We start from the raw sequence: 20550 nt of genomic DNA, 5'->3' as shown, positions 1-20550 counted from the left end.
TGCCCGTTCACTTACGTTTTAACAGGTCTGACGCTACGACTGTATCTAGGCTAACGGCTAACATGCTAACTATTATCTGTATGTCACTAGTCACTTGAACCAAATTTAGGACGATAGGAGACGGGTTGAAATAAACTGAAATTTCCCTTTAAAAGCTCCTGTTTGAGTAACGTTTGATAATAAACTGGGTTTCCAGCTTTTTTAACAAAACAAAAGTACATATTCATGACTTGTTTTTAAAGATATATATCTCCAGAATACCAACAGGCCTGGGGCTGATTAGTTATTCTTGTATTGTCTATATCTTTCCCAGGTTCGTGCAGAGCGCAACCGTGCACGTGACGAGGTCCGTCAGCTGAGGCAGCGGCTGGATACCCTCACCAAGGAGCTGACCAGCGTCCGGCGGGAGCGGCAGGAACTGGCCTCAGAGAATGAGACGCTACGGCAGGAGACGCTGCGCCTCCGAGGCGACCCCGCTCCTGAGGCTCCTCCTCCATCTGCCACTTCTCCATCTTCCTCCCCTGCACACCCTCGCGGTGCCTCCTCCTCCTCCTCTCCATCTATACCTCCCTCCTCCCCTGCTTCCTCCTCCTCCTCTCAGGTCCACACTGACGGCAAGCTGGACAGGGTGGGAGAGGGACCACCGGGGTCTCCGGAGCCAGAGCCAGTGAGGGACGTGGACTTGGACAGACAGAAGATGGCTCAACAAAAGGTGAGTCTGCAGTTTACATTTAGATTAGAATACACTGACACTGCAAATGCACACTCCTAGGATATTACTTTGTATCTTGAAAGATGTGTTTCTGCGGTGTGTCCTCACAGTTGTCTCAACTAAACATAAAATATTTGCCGCCATAATAATTGTTAGTGCTGCAGCTGGTCAACAGACAACCACACAAAGTTATTACTACCTTTACTGAAAGATCTAAATTTCCTCCACCTCTGCATTAACTTAAATCATGTTTGGAGAGCCCCTAATTAAAGTTGATTTCTCTCGATAGCAATGACTCACCAGCCAATAGACGCACGTCTTGCTGCTGCTGATGTTGGGTTGTACATTGAAAGTAATAGGGGCGTATTTTTTGACGTGCTGCGTTCGCTGCTGGTGTGTTTTGGCCTTGAAAAAAAAAGTTTTCTTCATGATTTAAACGTAACAGAGTGAGTACTTGATATACAAATACCTCGCTCACACCATTGCTGCTCTTCGTCTTGTTGTAACTAAAAGGCCTTTACGATGCAGTTTGGTCCGGTATTGTGTTTTTTTTGGCCCTCAGCAGACGTTGTATCTATACTCAACTTTTTGTCCTCACAACATATAAAACAGGTGAGGATTACCTTTTTTTATCGAGCTGTGGGTTGTGGACTGTCGGTCAGAAAATAAGCAGTGTGAACTTGTCATTGTGTGGTGAGGGAGCAGGTGAAGGTCGTCTCTTTATGACACAAGAGGATGAAAATATTGACAGATTAATCAATAATGAAAATGTTGCTGCTCTCGGTGCTTTAAACAGCAGATTCAGCTCCCTTTTTACTTTTTGTGTGAATGTTTAATATGCTAATGTGAATTAGCATGGGGGCTGTGTCCTGTGCTGCTGACTTGTTTGATATCAGTGTGATCGTGTCCTCCGCTGCTGTACGGTCAGTGTGACCGGAGTCTCAGTGAATGTAGGCCAGACTGGCTGCTGTGGCTCCAGCCTGTTGGATCGCTCACCAAGTGTGTGTGTGTTGGGGAGGGGTGTCCTATTTAAGAGACACTAGCAGTGTGGGTACCCAGGTACACACACACACACACACACACACACACACACACACACAGTTTCTCATCATGCTTGCTTATCCCTGAGGGCTCAGTGATGCTGCAGTACTTCTTCTCTGTCAGCCTGTTCTGTGCAGACCATCCTGAACCTTAAACATATCTTGTTCTTTACAAACACAGACCTGACCTGCTGCTTCGCTCTGCCTCATTCGTTCTGACACACAAGACGCTCATGAGGAGAATCCAAACTTGAATGGGACATTAGCGTTAAGCACCATCACGGGTCATATTTCAGCCGTCAGACTCTCTGAAACGCTCTGCGGAGGCCATTTTATACTAAAAATACAGAGAGCTGACGTGAAACAGGAACGTCTGGAACTCAAATTACTGGAAGTCAAACCCTACATGTTACACCCTGTCTGGGGGTGTAACATGAATTACGCCCCCATCTTCCCCAAGTCCCACGCAGCCATAATGACAGCTTATCAAATGTGCAAACAGATTGATTTATTGACAGTTAAATATGGCCATACTGCTGAGTTACTCAACTTCAGAGTGGGCCAAGGCCAGAATAACAAACCAAATACCTCAAACTCAAACCATCAAACCTAACCTGAAGAAATGAAAGAAACAAAAAAACATCAGCATCCAGGAAGACTTCCTTCAGCCCTGAGCTGCCGCCATTTTGGCTCCTCAAGTGCTGTCTGTCAGCCAATCTCTGACAGCCACGTCATGGAGCGCAACTTTTTGCATATACCTGACAAAATGTAGAGATGAACAGTAATTTCTGGAGGCAACTTTTAATTGCTTGTGCTCCTGGTGCTCTTTGACATGACACCTCTGACTGTAACATCAGCTGCAGGGAGATGCGTCTGTCACTTGGGGATGAATCTGTCACATGGGGACGATCTCTTTGGTTATTTCTTTTTTCTTTTTTTTAAGATATTTTTTGGGGCATTTTAAGCCTTTATTTGATAGGACAGACAAGTGTGAAAGTATCAGTTGTCTTGGGTTCACTCTGTATCACCTCAGTTATGTATCATTAATTTGTCTTTCCAGTGACAGCTGACTGCATCCAGTATGACAAGTCTCTGCTCAGTTTGTGTGTTTAACAAACCAAAGCCTGAATAGCAGAATTCTGGAAAGTGTTGCTCCATGTTGTACCAATTTTTATTTAGTAAACACTCATGACACTGCAAACCGTTTCTGTACACACTCGCTGCTGCAGCAGTAGAGGGGGCCGGTGTTGGCTGGCTACAGAGGTCGGGTAGTACACAGCTATTTGTTAATCCTTAGTGGGACAGAGAAACAAAAATGTAACATAAAAATGTTTGCTTCGGGGCACCCAGTAGCTCAGTAGGTAGAGCGGGCCGCAGCGCAGATAGAGATATTTGAAATGTGTTCTGTCTAGTTATAACACTTAGTAGTATTTTGATATCAGGTTTGAAAGTCTGTGATGAGTAATGGTAGCTGGCGAACCTAATTTCCTCGCAAAGTTGGGTCAAATGTGAGCTGGGTTGGTTGTAAAACCATTTTGAGAGATAAAAAACAACATTTTTGAAATAAATGTTCAAATTGTTTCCACTGGTCGCTTTAGGGGCCGTACACACGCCATGTCTTTAACTGCCTGGAAAACGCGAGGTCAGGCGCTGAGCATCAGTAACAGCAGAAGTTCCTGAAAAATGAAAGATGTGACTGAAATGTGTCCAGAAGTGTTAAATGTGCAGCATACAGTACATTCAGCCATATCGTTATGTGACCTGTGATAGAGGTCACTATACTCCCAGATTAGTTTCTGTCCTGTAGTGTCCTCTCAGCAGCTGGCGGTGTTCGTCCCTCTGCTCAGGTGTAAATCATTTGGGATCACATTTTATTTTTGATAATTGCTTTCAAGCGTCACTGCCACCGGCAAGGACCTGATACCACGGGGGATGAAAGGGACATGTCCCCTCACTTTATTTTCAAAATCCCACTTCTGTCCGACCCACTTTTACAGTCTCTGTGCTCTCACAGCAATAAAGTTCACAGACAGAAGCCCTGGGTGTTACCTCTCAGGATACGAACAGGCTGCCTGAACGTCTGATTGGTGCTCACTGAAAGCAGACACTGCTCAGGGCAGAAATAAACTGCTGTTCCCTCTAATAAATGCTTTTTAGTTGAAAAAAAAAAAAGACTCTGTAACTCTCAGCCACAAAACAAGCATTATAGCATGCAGCCTTGTCAAAGAGGTGGTACTGTCCATAAACTGAGAGTTAATTACTGCTCTACACTAGTTTCTCATGCCAGCACAAAAAGAATTCTGACAACTGATTTTCCAAGTTGTACTTTCAGTCTGCAATTTGGATTCTTTGTCTGAATCACAAACAACAAAATGAGCTTTCTGAACAAGACATAAGAGAGCGTCACTTCCCTGAACTGCATCTCTAGTTGTGCAAACAGTTAGTCACATTTCAGATTTAAACTAAATGAACAACTGACTCAGCAAATACAGTCAGGGGTTCAAAGGGTGAGGTTGTATCTGAGTCACTCTATGAATATGAGGCTGTCGGTTGGTCCACCGCTTTGGTCCAGATGGAAGTATCTCAACAACTATTGAATGGATTTTTTTTTTTTTTTGTAAACTTGATACAGATACTACTGATGCCCAGTGAATCAATCGTAAAGTCTCCTAATTTGTCCTATTATACTAACAAATACTTGGTAAACTAATAATCAGCTTCAGCTGTACTTTGTGTTTAGCGCTAATTAAAAAATGTTCCGTTAAAATGTGGCACGACTTTTTAGTGTCACGTGGAGATTGGGTACGGTTCCTGTGGGGTGGCAGACTGGGGTTGTGGCTCATATTTTTAAAAAAGGAGAACATGGGGTGTGCTTCAGTTATCCAGAGTGCTGGAAAGGAAGCTGCAACCGTTTGTCGAATCTCAGAAACTCAGGAGGAGCAGTTTGGATTCTGTCCTGGTCGTGGAACAGTGGACCAGCTCTATACTCTTGTACGGCTGCTGGAGGGGTCGTGGGAGTTTGCCCATCCAGTCCTCATGTGTTTTGTGAACTTGGAAAAAGCCTATGACAGCGTACCCTATGGAACCTTCTGGGGGGTACTGCGGGACTAAGGGACTGTGGCTTAGAGGAAGAATGGGTGATCCACTTATTAGAGGATTGGCAGATTCCCAGCTCTTCAAGGCCCCATTTCAAAGTATCCTTGGGAAAGATACTGAACCCCAAATCGCTCCTGCTCCTGTTCAATCAGTGTGTGAGAGCATGTGAATGGTTACTGAGTAGCAGGTGGCACCATCAAGGGTAGCCTCGGCCACCAGTGTGTGACAGTGTGTGAACGGGTGAATGTGACATGTAATGTAAAAAGTGCTTTGAGTGGTTGGAAGACTAGAAAAGTGCTATACAAGTGCAGTCCATTTACCATTTACTGGGGTTGCTGCTACAACCCATCCGGCCCTTGTATGACCAAAGTAAGAGCTGTGTCCCCATACTCGCCTCAGAGTCAAACATGTTTCCTGTGGGTGTTGGCCTCCACTAGGGCTGTCCCTTGTCACCGATTCTGTTTGGGGTATTCATGGACAGGATCACAAGGCACAGCCACACTTGAGGAAGCGGTCCGGTTTGGGGACCTCAGAATTGCATCTCTGCTCTTTGCAGATGATGTGGTTCTGTTGGCTTCATCACACCGTGACCTCCAGCATGCACTGGGGCGGTTTGAGTGTGAAGCAGTCGGGATTAGAGTCAGCACCTCCAAATCTGAGGCCATGGTTCTCTACTGAAAAACAGTGGATTGCCCCCTCTGGGTTGGGAGAGAGTTACTGCCCCAAGTGAAGGAGTTCATGCTGCTGCATGCTGACGTTAGCATTTATCTCAAAGCACTGCTGTGCTGAAGAACAGCCTCACAGGACTGCTTGTGTTGCTCTTGGGCTCTCTTGGACTCTTGGGTCAGATAAACAGCAGAGTTTGTGCCTGTTCTTCAGGTGCAGAGGATGCATTCTGCTCCAAACACAGGTGCTGTATTTATCACACACAGCAGCCTGGATTCTCAGTTTGTACATCGTCTGTGTGAGTGTTTGCAAGGTACATCTCGCTCCTCATTGCATATGCAATCAGTAGAGGATCATGGGAATAATGAGAGACAAGTTAACAGAGGTTGATTATGTATTCTGTTGGATTTACTGAGGTCACGCTGTCAGATGGGATTTGCTGGAGTCTTGTAGTTGTAGTGGGGAAACAAAATGTGCTTCAAATATAGGTTTGTATAACAAGAAACAGATGATCAGATTATCAGATCAGATTTTTCTTTTTAAAAAGAGATCTTTCTTTTATCAAGACATTTTCATGTGCATTTGGCTTGCGTATATTTCCTGTTTTTATTATTTGTTTAAGTTTCCCGTGAATGTGTTTATCGCCTCCTCATGTATTCATAATTGCACATATGCTGAAGTTTACAATATCATAATTTTATGAGTAATAGTTTGAGTAAGATAAACTGTTTTTCCTCAGGTACAGTTAGAGCATGGCCAAAGTAAATATTTTATAATAAAGATCTGTTAGCGTTATTATTTCTACTGTGAGCCTGGCAGGGTCGAACCCCCCTCCCAGGCTCACCTGAACCTCTGCAAGATTTACAGCGCACATACAAACAGTTAATGCCAACAGCATAAAGCTCAGACAGACAACACCTGCATCTCAACAGGAGTTACAGTACAGGAACACTTAAAGCCAACGGCACAATAACTTGAATTAAATTCACCCGTAACTCAGCAACAGGATTAACATTGCAGGTGTACTTATTTAAAGCCAACAGCACATTAACAAAATACACCACTCTCAACCACAAATAAGAGCTGAGTTAAGGCCATATGATACAACAGCATCTGCAGTGCTGCTGCTACATGGCTAGCTCTGGTAGCACCATCACTACATTTGTATTTCTGCTCTTTCTGTCTTGATTTCATTTGATTTTTTCCTGCTTGACCACTTGCGTTACATGGGCAGACCCACTTGAAGGGGTTGGGGATGTGACCACAGTCGATGTCTCTGTGCCTGTCCTTTCAGGTGGCCTGTTGACAATTTTGGGACAGTCTAACCCCTAATCAGACGGGCTGTTCCAACATCAAGCAGGCCGCAGCCAGCAGATCAATTTATTCCCCACAATGTTCCTTCCCACATTGCTGGTGGTGGCCCTGCGGCCCACTAGGTGGTCCAGCCCATCTGGCATTTGCCACATTGCCAGTTGGAGCCTGGAGCTTGGTGATCTTCCACTGCTGAACTGAGCCTGTGAGCCATCCTTCATTTGCAGTGTGTCCGGATGTTCAGTAACAGAGTCAGTGAAGGAGCTAAAGGACAGTCTTAGTAAATCAGATGCTGAACACACACCAAGATTTAAACCACAAACTCAATGTTAACAGCAATACATATTTGAGCAGTGCCATTTTCTCAGTAAATCCGACCTTGATCTTCAGTCTTGTTCTGCAAAACCTTCACTGATCCCTTGTTCAACATGTTTTATCAAAAATGAGATGGCCTTTAGTGAATCAAAATGTTCCGGAAAATAATTTCTTTAACAGGGTGTCTGCAGATCCTTAATAAATATCTTTTAATTTTATGAATATTAGGCATTGAAAGTAATTTAGTATTCTTAAGTTTGACATTGTGAGGTCTTAACTGCCACAAACATTTGGTCTAATTTAATTTATCTATCTTTTAATTGCTTTTTGTCAAATAGTCAAGCCTTCAGTGTGAACGTCCACATTTCTTTTACAAATCTTTAAACCTAAACCTGTATGTCTTTTTACTTTGTTAGATTAACCCAACACACTCTAATAGGCATATTCCTGCAGAAAAAATTACAGTGCCATGCATAGTTTGGGTGTCCCTGGTCAAAATTTCATTTACTGTGAATAGTAGTAGAAGATGAACTGATCTCCAAAAGGCATGAAGTTAAAGATGAAGCATAAGCGAGATTAGAGTATTATTTTGGTTCTGTACAATTTTAGAGGGTAAAAAATAAAAGGGGCACCATGCAAGTGTTTGGGCACACCAAGACATTTGAACTCTCTGACAACTTTTCCCAGGGTCTCAGACCTTAATGAGCTTGTTAGGGCTCTGGCTTGTTCACAGTCATCGTAAGGAAAGGCCAGGTGATGCAAATTTCAAAGCTTTATAAATACTCTGACTCCTGAAACCTTGTCCCAACAATCAGCAGCCATGGGCTCCTCTAAACAGCTGCCTAGCACTCTGAAAACTAAAATAACTGATGCCCACAAAGCAGGAGAAGACTATAAGAAGGTAGCAAAGTGTTTTCAGGGAGCTGTTTCCTCAGATCGTAATGTCATTAAGAAATGACAATTAAGAGGAACTGTGGAGGTCAAGTTGAGGTCTGGAAGACCAAGAAAACTTTCCAAGAGAGCTGCTCGTAGGATTGTTAGAAAGGTAAATCAAAATCCTGTTTGACTTCAAAAGCTTCTTCTACAACAGGACAATGATCCTAAACACACCTCCAAATCCACAACGGATGACCTCAAGAGGAGCCAGCTGAAGGGTTTGCCATGGCCCTCACAGTCCCCCGACCTAAACATCATTAAACATCTGTGGATAGAGTTTAAAGAGCAGTGCATGAAGACGACCCAAGACTCTCACAGAGCTAGAAGCCTTTTGCAGGAAGAACGGGTGAAAATCCTCCAAACAAGAACTGAAAGACTCTGAGCTGTTATTTTGAAACTGTAAAAGATGGAAATTTAAAAGTATTTTTTCTTAAGATATTGAAGAAATGTTTTTCCTCCAAAATGCCTTTTGGAGATCAGTTCATCTTCTACTTATTTTAAGTATTCACAGTAAATGAAATTTTGACCAGGGGTGCCCAAACTTTTGCATGCCACTGTACATGTGCACGGGATCACATATTATCTTTATACTTAACTACAGTGCTTGAATAATTTATCCAAAAATCAGACTTAAATTTGATTAAAGCATTAAATTGAAGTGTCAGATATCTGTAGAAACCCTTGAGCTCGGAGTAGAGCCACTACTCTTTTGCATCGAAAGGGGTCAGTTGAGGTGGTTCGGACATCTGATCAGGATCCTCCTGGGCGCTTCCAGTTAGAGGTGTTCCAGGCGCGTCCCACTGGTAGGAGGCCCCGGGGCAGACCTAGAACACACTGGAAGGATTACATATCCCATCTGGCTTGGGAACGCCTCGGGGTCCCCCAGGAGGAGCTGGAAAGTGTTGCTGGGGAGAGGGACGTCTGGGGTGCTTTGCTTGGCCTGCTGTCCCTGTGACCCAGCCTGGATAAGTGGATGAAAATGGATGGAGGGAACTCTGTAGTGGTCCCAGTAGTAGCAGCAGTGGTAACAGTCATACTAACAGTGGCATTTGACCTCCTGTGTTTTCTAGTTATTCTGGACCTTACCGAGCTCCCACTGTGTGTCTGTAGCAGTGCCGGGTCCCTCTGTTTCTGGGCAGTTTAAACGGTCTCACCACACACACACACACACACACACACACACACACACGCGTGCACACACACACACGTACATGTGCATGAGCTGCAACCTCATAATGAAGGTGTCTTAAAGCAGCACTGAATAAACATCACTGTCACAGCCTGTCAGACTTGACCTTCAGCTGGCTCAGGCGGGGTTTCCATGGTAACACACATGCATGCACACACACACACACACACACACACACACAAAAATATACACTGAGGCTGTAGCGCACCAAGTAAACCATGATAATGTGGCTAGCTGGTACTCACTCACAGCAGAGCCTCATTTCCTGTCTCCCTCCCATTGTTCTGGTTCTCACACACACTGAGTACTTCCACATGTGGCACAGTACAGTTCGGCTTACCGACATCTGCTACACACCGGGTCCCTCTGTTGGGGGTTACCCGTAATGGCAGCAGTAGCACCACAGCTCTGTTTTCTGTTTGACAAACCTGCAAATGGTCAAACAGGAAAAATTTTAAAAGGATATCACATGCTTTGTTGTGTGTGAGTTTCTCAGAAATTGAGGAAAACAGGATTAGTAGATTGACCTCAGTGCACGTTTCAGACATTATCAGAGAATGTATCATCGTCCCAAAGCAAGCAGAAAATTCCTAACCCACAGATTTGAAAATAATCCAAACCCTCAGTGGGTGTGAAAATATTCCGGTGACTTGATGACAGTTAATGGAGGAATTTGTGTGGCTGAAATGTTTAATTATCAGTGTCCAACAGCCCAATCATAACAATCAGTCTCTGTCAGGAAAGACTTGGCAACGATTTAAAATGTTCTTCGTATAAAATGTGAACGTCCTCCTCGTCAGTGACCTTTGACCTTTACCCAGTAGATGCTGTGAGTGGTTTTGGTCTGGTGCTCACAGACAGCTGAACTTTTCTGTTTCTGGAGTTCATTCAGCCTCTTGTTCAGCCTCAGTAGTTCTTAATTTCACTGATGTCGTGTTTTCAGTCCCTGATTTTTCTCAGATATGGTCCAGGCGTGGATGGTATCTATTTTTTCATACGTTTATACCTTCCTGACATGTTATATGAAGTAGGGATGCAGGATATTGGATATTTGCCGATATCTGATATGCTGATATGTAATAACTTATTTGCCCGATAATTGATACCTATATCAATATATCCACTTTTTCCCCACCTAATTTTAGTCATCATCAAGTCTCTTCTGTAGTGAAATTAACATCATATTATACATGCGTACTGTTATCATGATGGCCCAGCAGCAGATGCAGACATGAAATACAATACTTTTCATTGTATGCAATATTCATTCATTGTGTAAAATAAGAAAAGCACGTTGGCTGATTCTGACTGACTCTTCTAATTTAAATATTGGCCAATACCCATGACATGCTGATATTATCGTGCATCCTGAATATGAAGGTATTTGTATTAAAAAAAGAAAGAAAGAAAGAAAAGATAACAAGCTGCTGCTGATGTGTTTAAGCACTGATGTCACCATCAAGAACGGAAATATTCCTCCACCTATTTTCCATATTGAACAGAAAAATACAACTTTCTCAATAGGGGTGGGAACCGAGAACCAGTCGAGAACCAGGTCCAAATTGTCCAATCCATAGCAGTCGTTTTCCTCCAAGGTTATCGATTCCTTTTATTGATGCTGGCATGTTTTTCTGACAGCTCTGCATCACAAGAAAGTGACGTCAAACTCATGCGTCAACTCTGCTAGAAACTTCCAATGAGTCATGGGGGTGAGGAAGTATCAGTCCACAGCGTGGCTTCATTTTAAGAAGAAAGATGTCATCAGTGCTGCTTGTAATGTAATCTACTGAAACATCTCAGTGCTTCTGCTTCCCAACCATGTAGTACTTGACGTAGAAGTGCACTGATTTGCATTGCCATTATCATTAAGATGTTTCGTGCCAAGCCAAACAGTGATAGAATTTGACCTTTTTTGGAGTAGGTCAAAAAGCTGGACTGCTCGCCCTCAAGCGGGTAGCAGTGACGTGTCGCTGACTGCAGCCAGCCCTCTCCCTCAAACAAGCCATGTGTGTTGCATGATTCGACTCAGCTCTGTCTGAAGGAGACCAGAGAGAAAGGTGTTTTCAAAAGTCTCTGTGTGTTCAGCTCTCAGTACGTCTGTAGCTTCTGACTGAATCTCTGTGGTTTGCAGTTTAGTTTCTCTCCTGCATCCTGTTTTTACTTTATTTGCTTTAATTTACTGTTTCATGTTCACTATCAGCCATATTAGAAGTTGTGTGAAGTTGCTGCTCGAAAACTCAACATTTGCTTATTTTGCTGCTTCACAATAAAAGTTTTTACAGAACAAAATAACAGAGGGAAAGAATCTACAGGAAATTAAATGTGTTTATCACTGAATTAGCAGAACTTTTTTAGCGGCTTTTCTTCAATAAAGACAAGTCTAATAATATCACAGGGAGGAAGAGTATAAGCAGAAACAGCCACAGTGAGATGTTGATGAAGAGCTGCAGACAACAGGCTCTTACTGCACCTCCTTTTACCTAGGGAAAACACATGCAATAAAAATAACAGGGAACATTCAGCCACTCAAGACAAGCCACCATCGGTCAAAGACACACCTTCAAGCAGGTAGCCCTGTTGTAATGGAAATGCAAATCCCTGCTGTGCTGTGCTGATGGTCCAAACCAAACCAAGCTAAGCCAGCCCATGACTGTTGAAAGGGGGTTTATACGTCTAATATCCAGGGCCCTGATCATGTGGTATGTTATAATCACTGCAGGAGCTCTGTGCTGCTTTAATGTCAAACAACTGCCACTAAATAAAATTCTCTCGTAGGGTCCATCATGTTGTACTTCTCAGCCGTAGAGTTCTTTACAACTCTCAGTCACAGAATTAGATATTTATGAGAGACTCTTAAAGGCAGCATGATGATCATCTCGAAGAACCACGCAGCATTATGGAGCCTGTGGGAGACAAGAGACCTCACATTTTACATCTGGCAGATGCTGTGAAGGATGAAGGGTGGGGAAACATTTGGATTTTTTTATTGCTGCAGTGCCAAAGCGGACAGATTTACAATGTGGAGAGGAGGGAAGGCTTTACATTTCCAATTTAATTTCTGTTAAGGCCATTAAATACAATGAGATGTGAAAATGTTTGGTCGGGAGAACCCACCCAAGAGTTTCGGGGTTCTGCTGCGAAAGCGCGTTGGCAGAAACTTTAAATGGTCTGCTGGATGAAAACAGTTTGATTTGCAGCCTTGTCGGGAGGAACAGAGGGCGTAGTGGAAAACAGCGAGGACTTAGAGAAGAGAGAAATATTGTTGCAAAAGATCACCCCCTCCAAAATCAGGGAGTTTGACATGAGTCCATACAGGAGATGTGGGTAGTTTGGAATGAGGCTGATGAATCTGAAAGGAAGTCTTTATCCCTGCTGATGTTCTGTAAGCAGTGATGAATGTTAGCTCAGAGAGCGATTATGACTGACTGGCACGCTAGTGTGTTCGCTAATTCACCAACCAGCCCTGTGAGTGGTCCCCCGTCATTAAGCCTCTAGCACGGCCTATTAAATGAGGAAGTGTGGATGAACTTCAGCCCCTGTTGAAGCCAAGACCACCTGAGCTGAGTCATGACCAAGACCACATTGTATCAGGACTGAGTCAAGACCAAGACCAGACCAGTGCGGGTCCCACACTGCATGACACACTTATAATAAAATGTGGAACATGGAAACCAGAGCCACTCCTCACATTGATCTGATGGATCCACATTCACATAAAACATTCACAGAGAATATGAATGAATTGAATTCCTCTTCATTCACCTCTTTTATTGCCACATGTACATACTGTGTGTGTGTGTGTGTGTGTGTGTGTGTGTGTGTGTGTGTCAGTGTACCACAAAAAATGTCTATAAGATAATCAAAAGGCACTGCAGAGGTGAATTTTATTTTAATAGCAAACAAATCCAAACACTAAGGAAGTGAAATCAACATAACCATCTTTATTCAACTTTTTTGCTCTGCTAGTTTAGTGGTATTTTCGCAGTCATGGTCTTGAAATAAAATCTGGAGTCCTCTTTGTCTGCGACTGAAGGTGTTTTCATGTTAGCTACAATTGATTTGTATCGTGCGTATCATGTAATTGGCCCTTTTCTTCACTCCCCCGCTGCTCAGTTTTGACATTGGTAATGTCGTTCCCTGCCTGAGTACACTATGTGACATTTTTGTTGTGCTACAGTGTAGAAAAGGGCACTGCAGATGAACACTGCTGCCCTGGGAATCATCATTAAGGGCACTGGTGAAGCAGCAAGTGGCAGCTGTTAGGCGCAGAGCTCTCCACTTCATGCTGGAGCTCCGACTGCAGGTCGAAGACAGCAGCAAAGCTGGATCTGGATCTGTCTGCAGCAGGTTGCGCTTCTGTCTGATATAGAGGCATGAATATCAAAATGAGACTGTTTCGTAAGTGGTAAGCAATTATTTGTGGTTGAGATAAATAGCAGTCCACTTCCGTGTTTAGATACAGTTAGTATTCACACCTGATGCGTACACTGTACTCAAGACCACCTTATCAAGTGGACTCAGGCATGGATCAGTGGATCAAATGCACTTGATTCCAGGACGACACCACAACCTTGAAAAAAATATACATGTACAGTATATATGCCCGAGCATGTTTGTAGTCGACCAGTGAAGATGAGTTTACATATCACCTTGGGTTCGTCCTTCACCTTCTCAAAATGATTCCACACTTTGGATTTCCAGCCCGACATGTTATAAACTAGCCTGTCTGACTGCTGAGCGTGGACACTTCCTGCGTCTGTCCTTTCAAATTAAATTCCCACATGGTCCAGTCATATGGGTTTGGATTTATTTTTGACAAGGTGCAGCTCCTAATAGAGTTTCACGTTTTTGGTTTTTTTTGTGTGTTTTTTTTCTGCAATGAAATCTTGCAGACTAATGATCTTTCTGATCGACTAATGTCCGGTTGACTCTTGGGGGGCTAACAATATGTTTTTAGCGTTACTTTTTTTGGCAGTTCCCATACACATTGGTTAGTGTGTGGGAACTGAAGCGCAGGCGTCAACATTTTAGTATTTGTATTATTGCACACTTGTAAACGAGCTGTTAAAAAGTGGTTACATGTTCCATATCTGTGGATATGTACATTTCTTTCCCATGTGTTCGGGGTCAGTCGCTGACTTATTTCCACATTTAAATTGTGTCTACTTCTCTTTCATTTTTTTAGTACTCATTAAGTGTGTACACACAGCTAGTTAATCTGTCAATATGTGATTATTTCCCAGTAGTATCTGTTTGGATTAAACTTTAATCCTGCTTTATTAAACCTTGGATGCTTTTCCCTGATAACATTTTCCTCACCAAAATCTAGACTGCTCATGTTTCTCGCCCTGTTGGATACTGTTGTAGTGACATCACTATGATATCTGAGTTTCAGTAATACGCCAGTGTGAAGTAACAACCTGATACCCTGGTCTCATTTTCTCCTCCCTGTCTCTCCGTCTCTTGCTCTGTCAGGAATTGGAGGCGCTGGAGTCGGCCCTGCGCTCCCGGTCTCTGGACGGTGACTCTCAGGAGGCCTGGGAAAGTCGAAGCAGTGTCAACGCGTCCACCTCACGCTCATCCTCCGGTCTGAGCCGGCAGGAACGCAACAGGCAGCTGTGGGAGGACATTAGCACGGTGGAGGAGGATAACAGCAAACTCAACGCCCTGCAGCTTCGTCTGGACGAGTCCCAGAAAGTCCTGCTGAAAGAAAGAGAGTAAGAGACAGAACATTACAAACTGTTGAGGTTGTAGTGTGAAGTGTGACATGATAACAGTTGTAAATGTTGCAGCAGGAAAAAATCCAGTTTGTCCAACTTGATGAACACGATATAATATATGTCAATAAATGTCAATTTTTAACATTACTCTTCAAGTCCGTCCCTTCTGAGTCCACAAATTTAATATAAGTGCAACACTACATTGCTTAAGTACACCTTTAAACAAAAATACAGGACTTGCAATGGAGTGTTTTTAAGATCTGAGTTCTACTTTCACTACTGTTCAAAAGATAATGGTGACCTATGCTCAAAGATTAGACTCACATATGACTAAAAAACTTCAGTTACCTTCTTCCAAACTATTTCATTTTCTGCTCACAGATGTTCAGTATATACTGTATGGTTTTGCACCCATAGTTTTGTCTCCTTTATGGCCTTGTTAAGAGGTTTTGGCACACCTGCCAACCTGTAAGGACCAGTCTGACCTGTAACCACAGCAGACAATACTGCTTATTCTGCACCCAGTCAGTGTGATGACCACCTCTGCTGACAGCTGTGTCAGGAGTGCAGCAGCTGAAGGCAAACAGTGCATCCTCCACTTTTTATTTTCTGTGTGAGATGTTTTCGTTTACAGCCACAAGATGCCAGCAGAGCACTGAAGTATGAGTGTCATGGGTGAAATGTGGGACTTGACAAATGTGCGGTAGCTGTGGTAAAAGAGGTGATGGATGGGTTATTGACCACAATCACTGCTAACTGCTAACCTCTTCCTCTGGCTGGGAAATACAAAAACTCTTTCCATGTATAGCTGGTTACAGGTGCATGTGTTTGTGAATGTGCAGCATTGATTTTTAATGACAGAGCCCAACAAGCATGCAGTGTAATGTTTCACAATCATAAGTGCAGGCTGTCGATGGTGTGACTGACATTTCACTCGTGATTTCAGGGATAGACAGTCCTTGTTTTTATTGTGAGCTGCACAGGGATTCTTAATGTGGAGATTTAAAATGTGAAAAATACATTAATTTTACGTTGCTGTATGTTTGAGTGTTGAAAAATGTGTGTTGTGTTCCTGTGCTTCCCCAGAGACAAGCTTGCACTGAGTAAGAGCATCGAGAGGCTGGAGGCTGAACTCACTCAGTGGAAATTTAAATATGAGGAGCTCAGCAAGACCAAACAGGAGGCCCTCAAACAGGTAAGAAATCAATGATATATGCAAGATCAGACTTATGTGAATTCTCAGATGGTATCTTGGGCCTTGATTTAACTCAATGGTGAATGGATCTCGGCTCTTATATTCCTCACATGCAACCAATAATGTCACACACAAACGTTGGAACAACAATAAAAATGTCACATTTGCGAACAGGCAGTTTTATTGTAGCGATGGTCATGACTGTTTGCTGTGCATCTCTCTGATAACATCATATTTATATAGCAGTTTTCTGGATGCTCAAAGATGCTTTACAAAGAACAACAACAATAAAACAAAGAAGAAGAAAAAAACAATACAAAGATGAAATAATCCTAAAGAAGGGAAACAATGCAGAGAGGGAGAAGAAAACAGTTTTTAGATGTTGTAGGCAGTGGTACTCTCTGTGCCTACCATGGTGACCATGGGTATGAGGTTTTGATTCTGGAGAGCAAGCTTGAGAAATGGCCACCACATCCGAGAAAGGCAGCAGGCGTGCAAATCACCCACTCACGACTCGGTGAGGCAGTGATGCCTCTTTTGAGGCCCTGTAATTGGAATGAGTACACTTCAAATCCTGCAACGAGGATCAATTGGAGGTCAAGTCTGGTGCCAGCAGCCGTGGCAATTCCAGCTCCAATGGCGTATCTTAAAGTTGCTGCAGTCAAAAAGCTCGTAGTTGGATCTCAGGATTGAGCTGATGGTCCGTCACAAGGCGAGCTACTGTCTGTCCCAGCCCCTGCCTCTCGGCGCCTGCTTGATGCTCTTAGCTGAGTAACCCGCGGGGTCAGAAGCGTTTACTTTGAAAAAATTAGAGTGCCTAAAGCAGGCCCGGCCACCTGAGTACTGTAGCTAGGAATGATGTAATTGGACTCCGGTTCTATTTTGTGAAGAGGTGAGATTTCTTGAAGGAGGAGTGAAGGGAGTCTCTGATGTCTTTAGGGAGTGAGTTTCAAAGGGTGGTAGCAGCAATAGAGAAGGCCCCAGTCCCCTCAGGTGTGGTGGTTGGTCCTGGTGGGGGGGTGAACTGGAGGTTGGCATCAGCAGACCTGAGAGTGCGGGAAGGATTGGGCTGGTGGAGGAGCTCAGACAGGAAGCCAGGTTGTGGAGGGCTTTACAGGTGATGAGTAGGAGTTTGAAGTGGATACGCAGGGGGATGTGGAGCCAGTGGAGGTTATGATCCCTCATAACCTTTTGAATCCAGCAGAGTTCTGGATATGTTGTAGTGTCTTGAGAGTTCTGTGTGATGAACCGTAGAGGAGACTGTTGCAGTACTCCAGTCTGGAAGTGATGAATGCATGAATAAGAATCTCTGCAGCTGAGAAGGAGAGGGATAGACGGAGGTGGGCCATGTTTCTGAGACGGGAGGAGGCTGTGGTGGTGCTGTGTTTGATGTGTTGGTCAAAGGAGAGGGTTTGATCAAAGATGACACCAAGATTAGGGACATGGGAGGAGGTGAGCACAGTGGAGCCATCGCTGGAGAGGGAGAGGTTATGGGTAGATTTGATGAGAGATTTGGGACTGATGATGACAAGGACAGAGGGATGTCATATGCTGTAAAGCCCTCTGAGGCAAATTGTGATCTGTGATGTTGGGCTTTATAAATAAAATTGAATTGAGTTAAAATTTAATTTGGACAAAAAAATGAATGACATAGCGGTAAAAGCTTCATCTCCCGAATAATCACCATAGTAGGAAGGTCTGACATCACTGTGGATAACAGTAACAAGCTGTGTGCTTCTGTCTCGGAGAGTGTGTTGTGTATTTCAGAGAAATGGCCCTTCAGAACCATGGTTCTTTTCAGGATAACTGGCTGTCTTAGAAATAGGCTTTCTGTCCACCATCTTTATTAACAGCTATTGCTGGTTCAGTGTAAACCGCTCATAGTGATCAGTTTGACCTGGACAGATGTGATCACTATAAACAGATTCCACTGTAGGTCTGTGAAGAGAGAGGTGTGGGTGTGGGAGAGGAGTCAGGAGTGGTGGGGCTGCAGTGTGGAGGTTTTATGGAGAAACATTCCTCCAAAACTTGAGGATATCTGCGGCTACAGTCCAGTAACTCTGTTGGCTCTTCATGACAACGCTGTCACAGCATGTAGCCATGCTGTCCCCTCCAGAAAGTGTCTGGCAAGCGGGCTCTTTTGGCTGACGTCTGGAGCAGCTTACCGCAGCAGCAGAACGGTCACAGCAGCCTTCTGTAGTTTCAGTGGACTGCTCCAACACTGTATAAGTGATCTGCACCTGCACAGTGAAGTATGATGTCGAAACATGGATATCTTGGGAACAAGGCACATGAATTCTGATGTGATCGTTCTCAAAGCGGTCACATAGCCAGTTATCGCGTATGTATCAGATTTAGGACCACATATGAAAGTGACCCAGATCTGATTGGAAGAATAAAATTCTGTGTCCACACTTTTATGACAAAATCATATCTGTGTCACATGAGAGCAAAAAAATCATATTTTGGCCATATTTTGTTTGCAACGTGAACTTTAGCCTATAGCCCCATTTCCACCAAACACTTTTGTATGGTACCTTTGGAACCAAAAACAACCCCTCAGACATGGTAAGTAGACCTTAGCGTTTCCACCACAAACAGTACTCTTAAATATTGATGGCATTGATAGAACAGGCTGCAGTGAGAGTCTGTCTCCATGGGATATTTAAACATAGCAGATTTGTGCATTTAGTCCTTCTCAGGCAAGCTCAGGGGTTTAGTGTTGCTGTAGCCCACAGGAACGACGCTCTGCCACACTTTTTTTCTCCAAGCGAGGATTAGAATGTATGCAGTTTACAGAATCATCCAAGCGAGGATTAGAATGTATGCAGTTTACAGAATCAGGTCTAAATCGATATATATTTTTTAACGCTTGAAGATCAGCTCATTACTAAAAGTGTCTGTCATCCAAGAGAGACAATAAAAACTAGAGTGATGGTCAAAGTTGTCACAGTGAAGTTTAAGGTGTGTTGATGGATTCATGTCGTCAACTCATGCGTTTAGTATCATTGCAAGTAAAAGTTCCACCTTAAAAGTTGGTGGCAGTCGACCCAATGAATAATTTTTCTCAGACTCCAGCTGCTGTGAGAGGCAGCAAAACATCCTTTCATTTTATAGTTAGAATTTACTAATGTAAGTTAAACACTCCACAGTATGAACAGTGGTTACAAAACCAGCCACAACTCAGCCCTGAGCAGAGTGACCATCCTCTACTGACCAATCAGTGTTCACAGCCCCACCTTTTAGTACAAGATTTGTGTGCTAGGTACCCCAACAGAGGGGGGACCAAACATGGGGACGGTACACAACGGTTCAATTGGTACCATCCACAACTTTTCACAGTGGAAACAGAAAAAATGCGTACTAAACTGAACCGAACTGAACCACACTTTCTGGTGGAAACAGGGCTTATGTGTCAGCCCTGTGATGGACTATCAACCTGTCCAGGTTGCACCTTGTATCTCACCCAGTGTTCCTTGGGTTGACTTCAGCACCCCTGAACAGGATAAGCAGTTGCAGATAATAGATGGATGGATCACAGAATCAAATCTGATATCAAGGATGTGGGCTAACCAATGAGAATCAAACAGTAACTTATGAATATGACGAAACAGAAAACAGTAGCATGTAGAAAGATATGTAATTATTATTATTATTTTATACAGTAGGATAGCAAAATACATCTGTAGTTCTATGACAAAGTATTGAAAAATAATGCTTTGACATGCTGCACATGGACAGAAATACACCTCCTTCTATTTCTTCTCCTGGTGCTTTGATAAGATCTTCATATATTCTGAAAATGTCTCAATGCACTGTTACATTCCTGCGTGTCAGATAACCAGAGTGGCACACATACAGTAGATTAAGGGCCTCATGGCTTATGGCCTCTGGACAGGAACAGGGTTTATGTCTTGGCAGCGTTCCACCACTCGGGGGCAGTCCAGGCCTGCAGAGAGGAGAGACGCTGGAAAGAAAAGCACAGAGCAAACACAGGTCTTACGGAGAGCTTCACTGAATGACAACATCAGTTTGATAAAAACCAGCAAAGGGAAAGAAAGGAGGGGACAGGTCAGAACATATGAGAGATGTGTAGATGGGTGTTTTGAAGATAAGCGGGGTAGAAAAGATGGAGATGAAAGCAGGATAGGGTGAAGTGCTGAAGGTGGAGAGCAGGCAGATGAGACACAGGCTGAGATGCAACAATCGGATAAGAACAAGGAGGGATAAGAGGGGATGGAGGAGGAGGTGGGGTCATCCTTATCTCCACGCTTGTTGTCCCAGATACTTCAAGATCACAGATGATGTTTGGCTCCAGAAATGGCCACATTTTAGAACGGAGTGGGAGCATCTTTACTTACAAACAGATA

The 20550-nt window shown here is 43.6% G+C and overlaps 2 protein-coding genes across 6 annotated transcripts in view; one reads left to right on the top strand and one right to left on the bottom strand.

Moving 5' to 3' along the window:
• The window catches only part of txlng (taxilin gamma), a 765700-nt gene that overhangs the window by 69788 nt on the left and 675362 nt on the right, over positions 1–20550 (bottom strand). The window lies entirely within an intron of this gene.
• The window catches only part of ccdc102a (coiled-coil domain containing 102A), a 97912-nt gene that overhangs the window by 51495 nt on the left and 25867 nt on the right, over positions 1–20550 (top strand). For all 5 annotated transcript variants that reach the window (XR_007570429.1, XM_050052682.1, XM_050052696.1 and 2 more), the window contains 3 exons: positions 314–712; positions 14741–14982; positions 16072–16180. Coding sequence is in view for 4 of the 5 variants with exons in the window: in XM_050052682.1 (XP_049908639.1) it covers positions 314–712; positions 14741–14982; positions 16072–16180 (750 nt within the window). In the remaining variant the exon portion in view is untranslated. The remainder of the gene's footprint in view (positions 1–313; positions 713–14740; positions 14983–16071; positions 16181–20550) is intronic.

Source organism: Epinephelus moara, chromosome 1 (assembly GCF_006386435.1).
Source record: "Epinephelus moara isolate mb chromosome 1, YSFRI_EMoa_1.0, whole genome shotgun sequence".
Lineage (NCBI taxonomy): Eukaryota > Metazoa > Chordata > Actinopteri > Perciformes > Serranidae > Epinephelus > Epinephelus moara.
The sequence above is the reverse complement of the archived record's forward strand: the minus strand, read 5'-3'. Positions and strand labels throughout refer to the sequence as shown.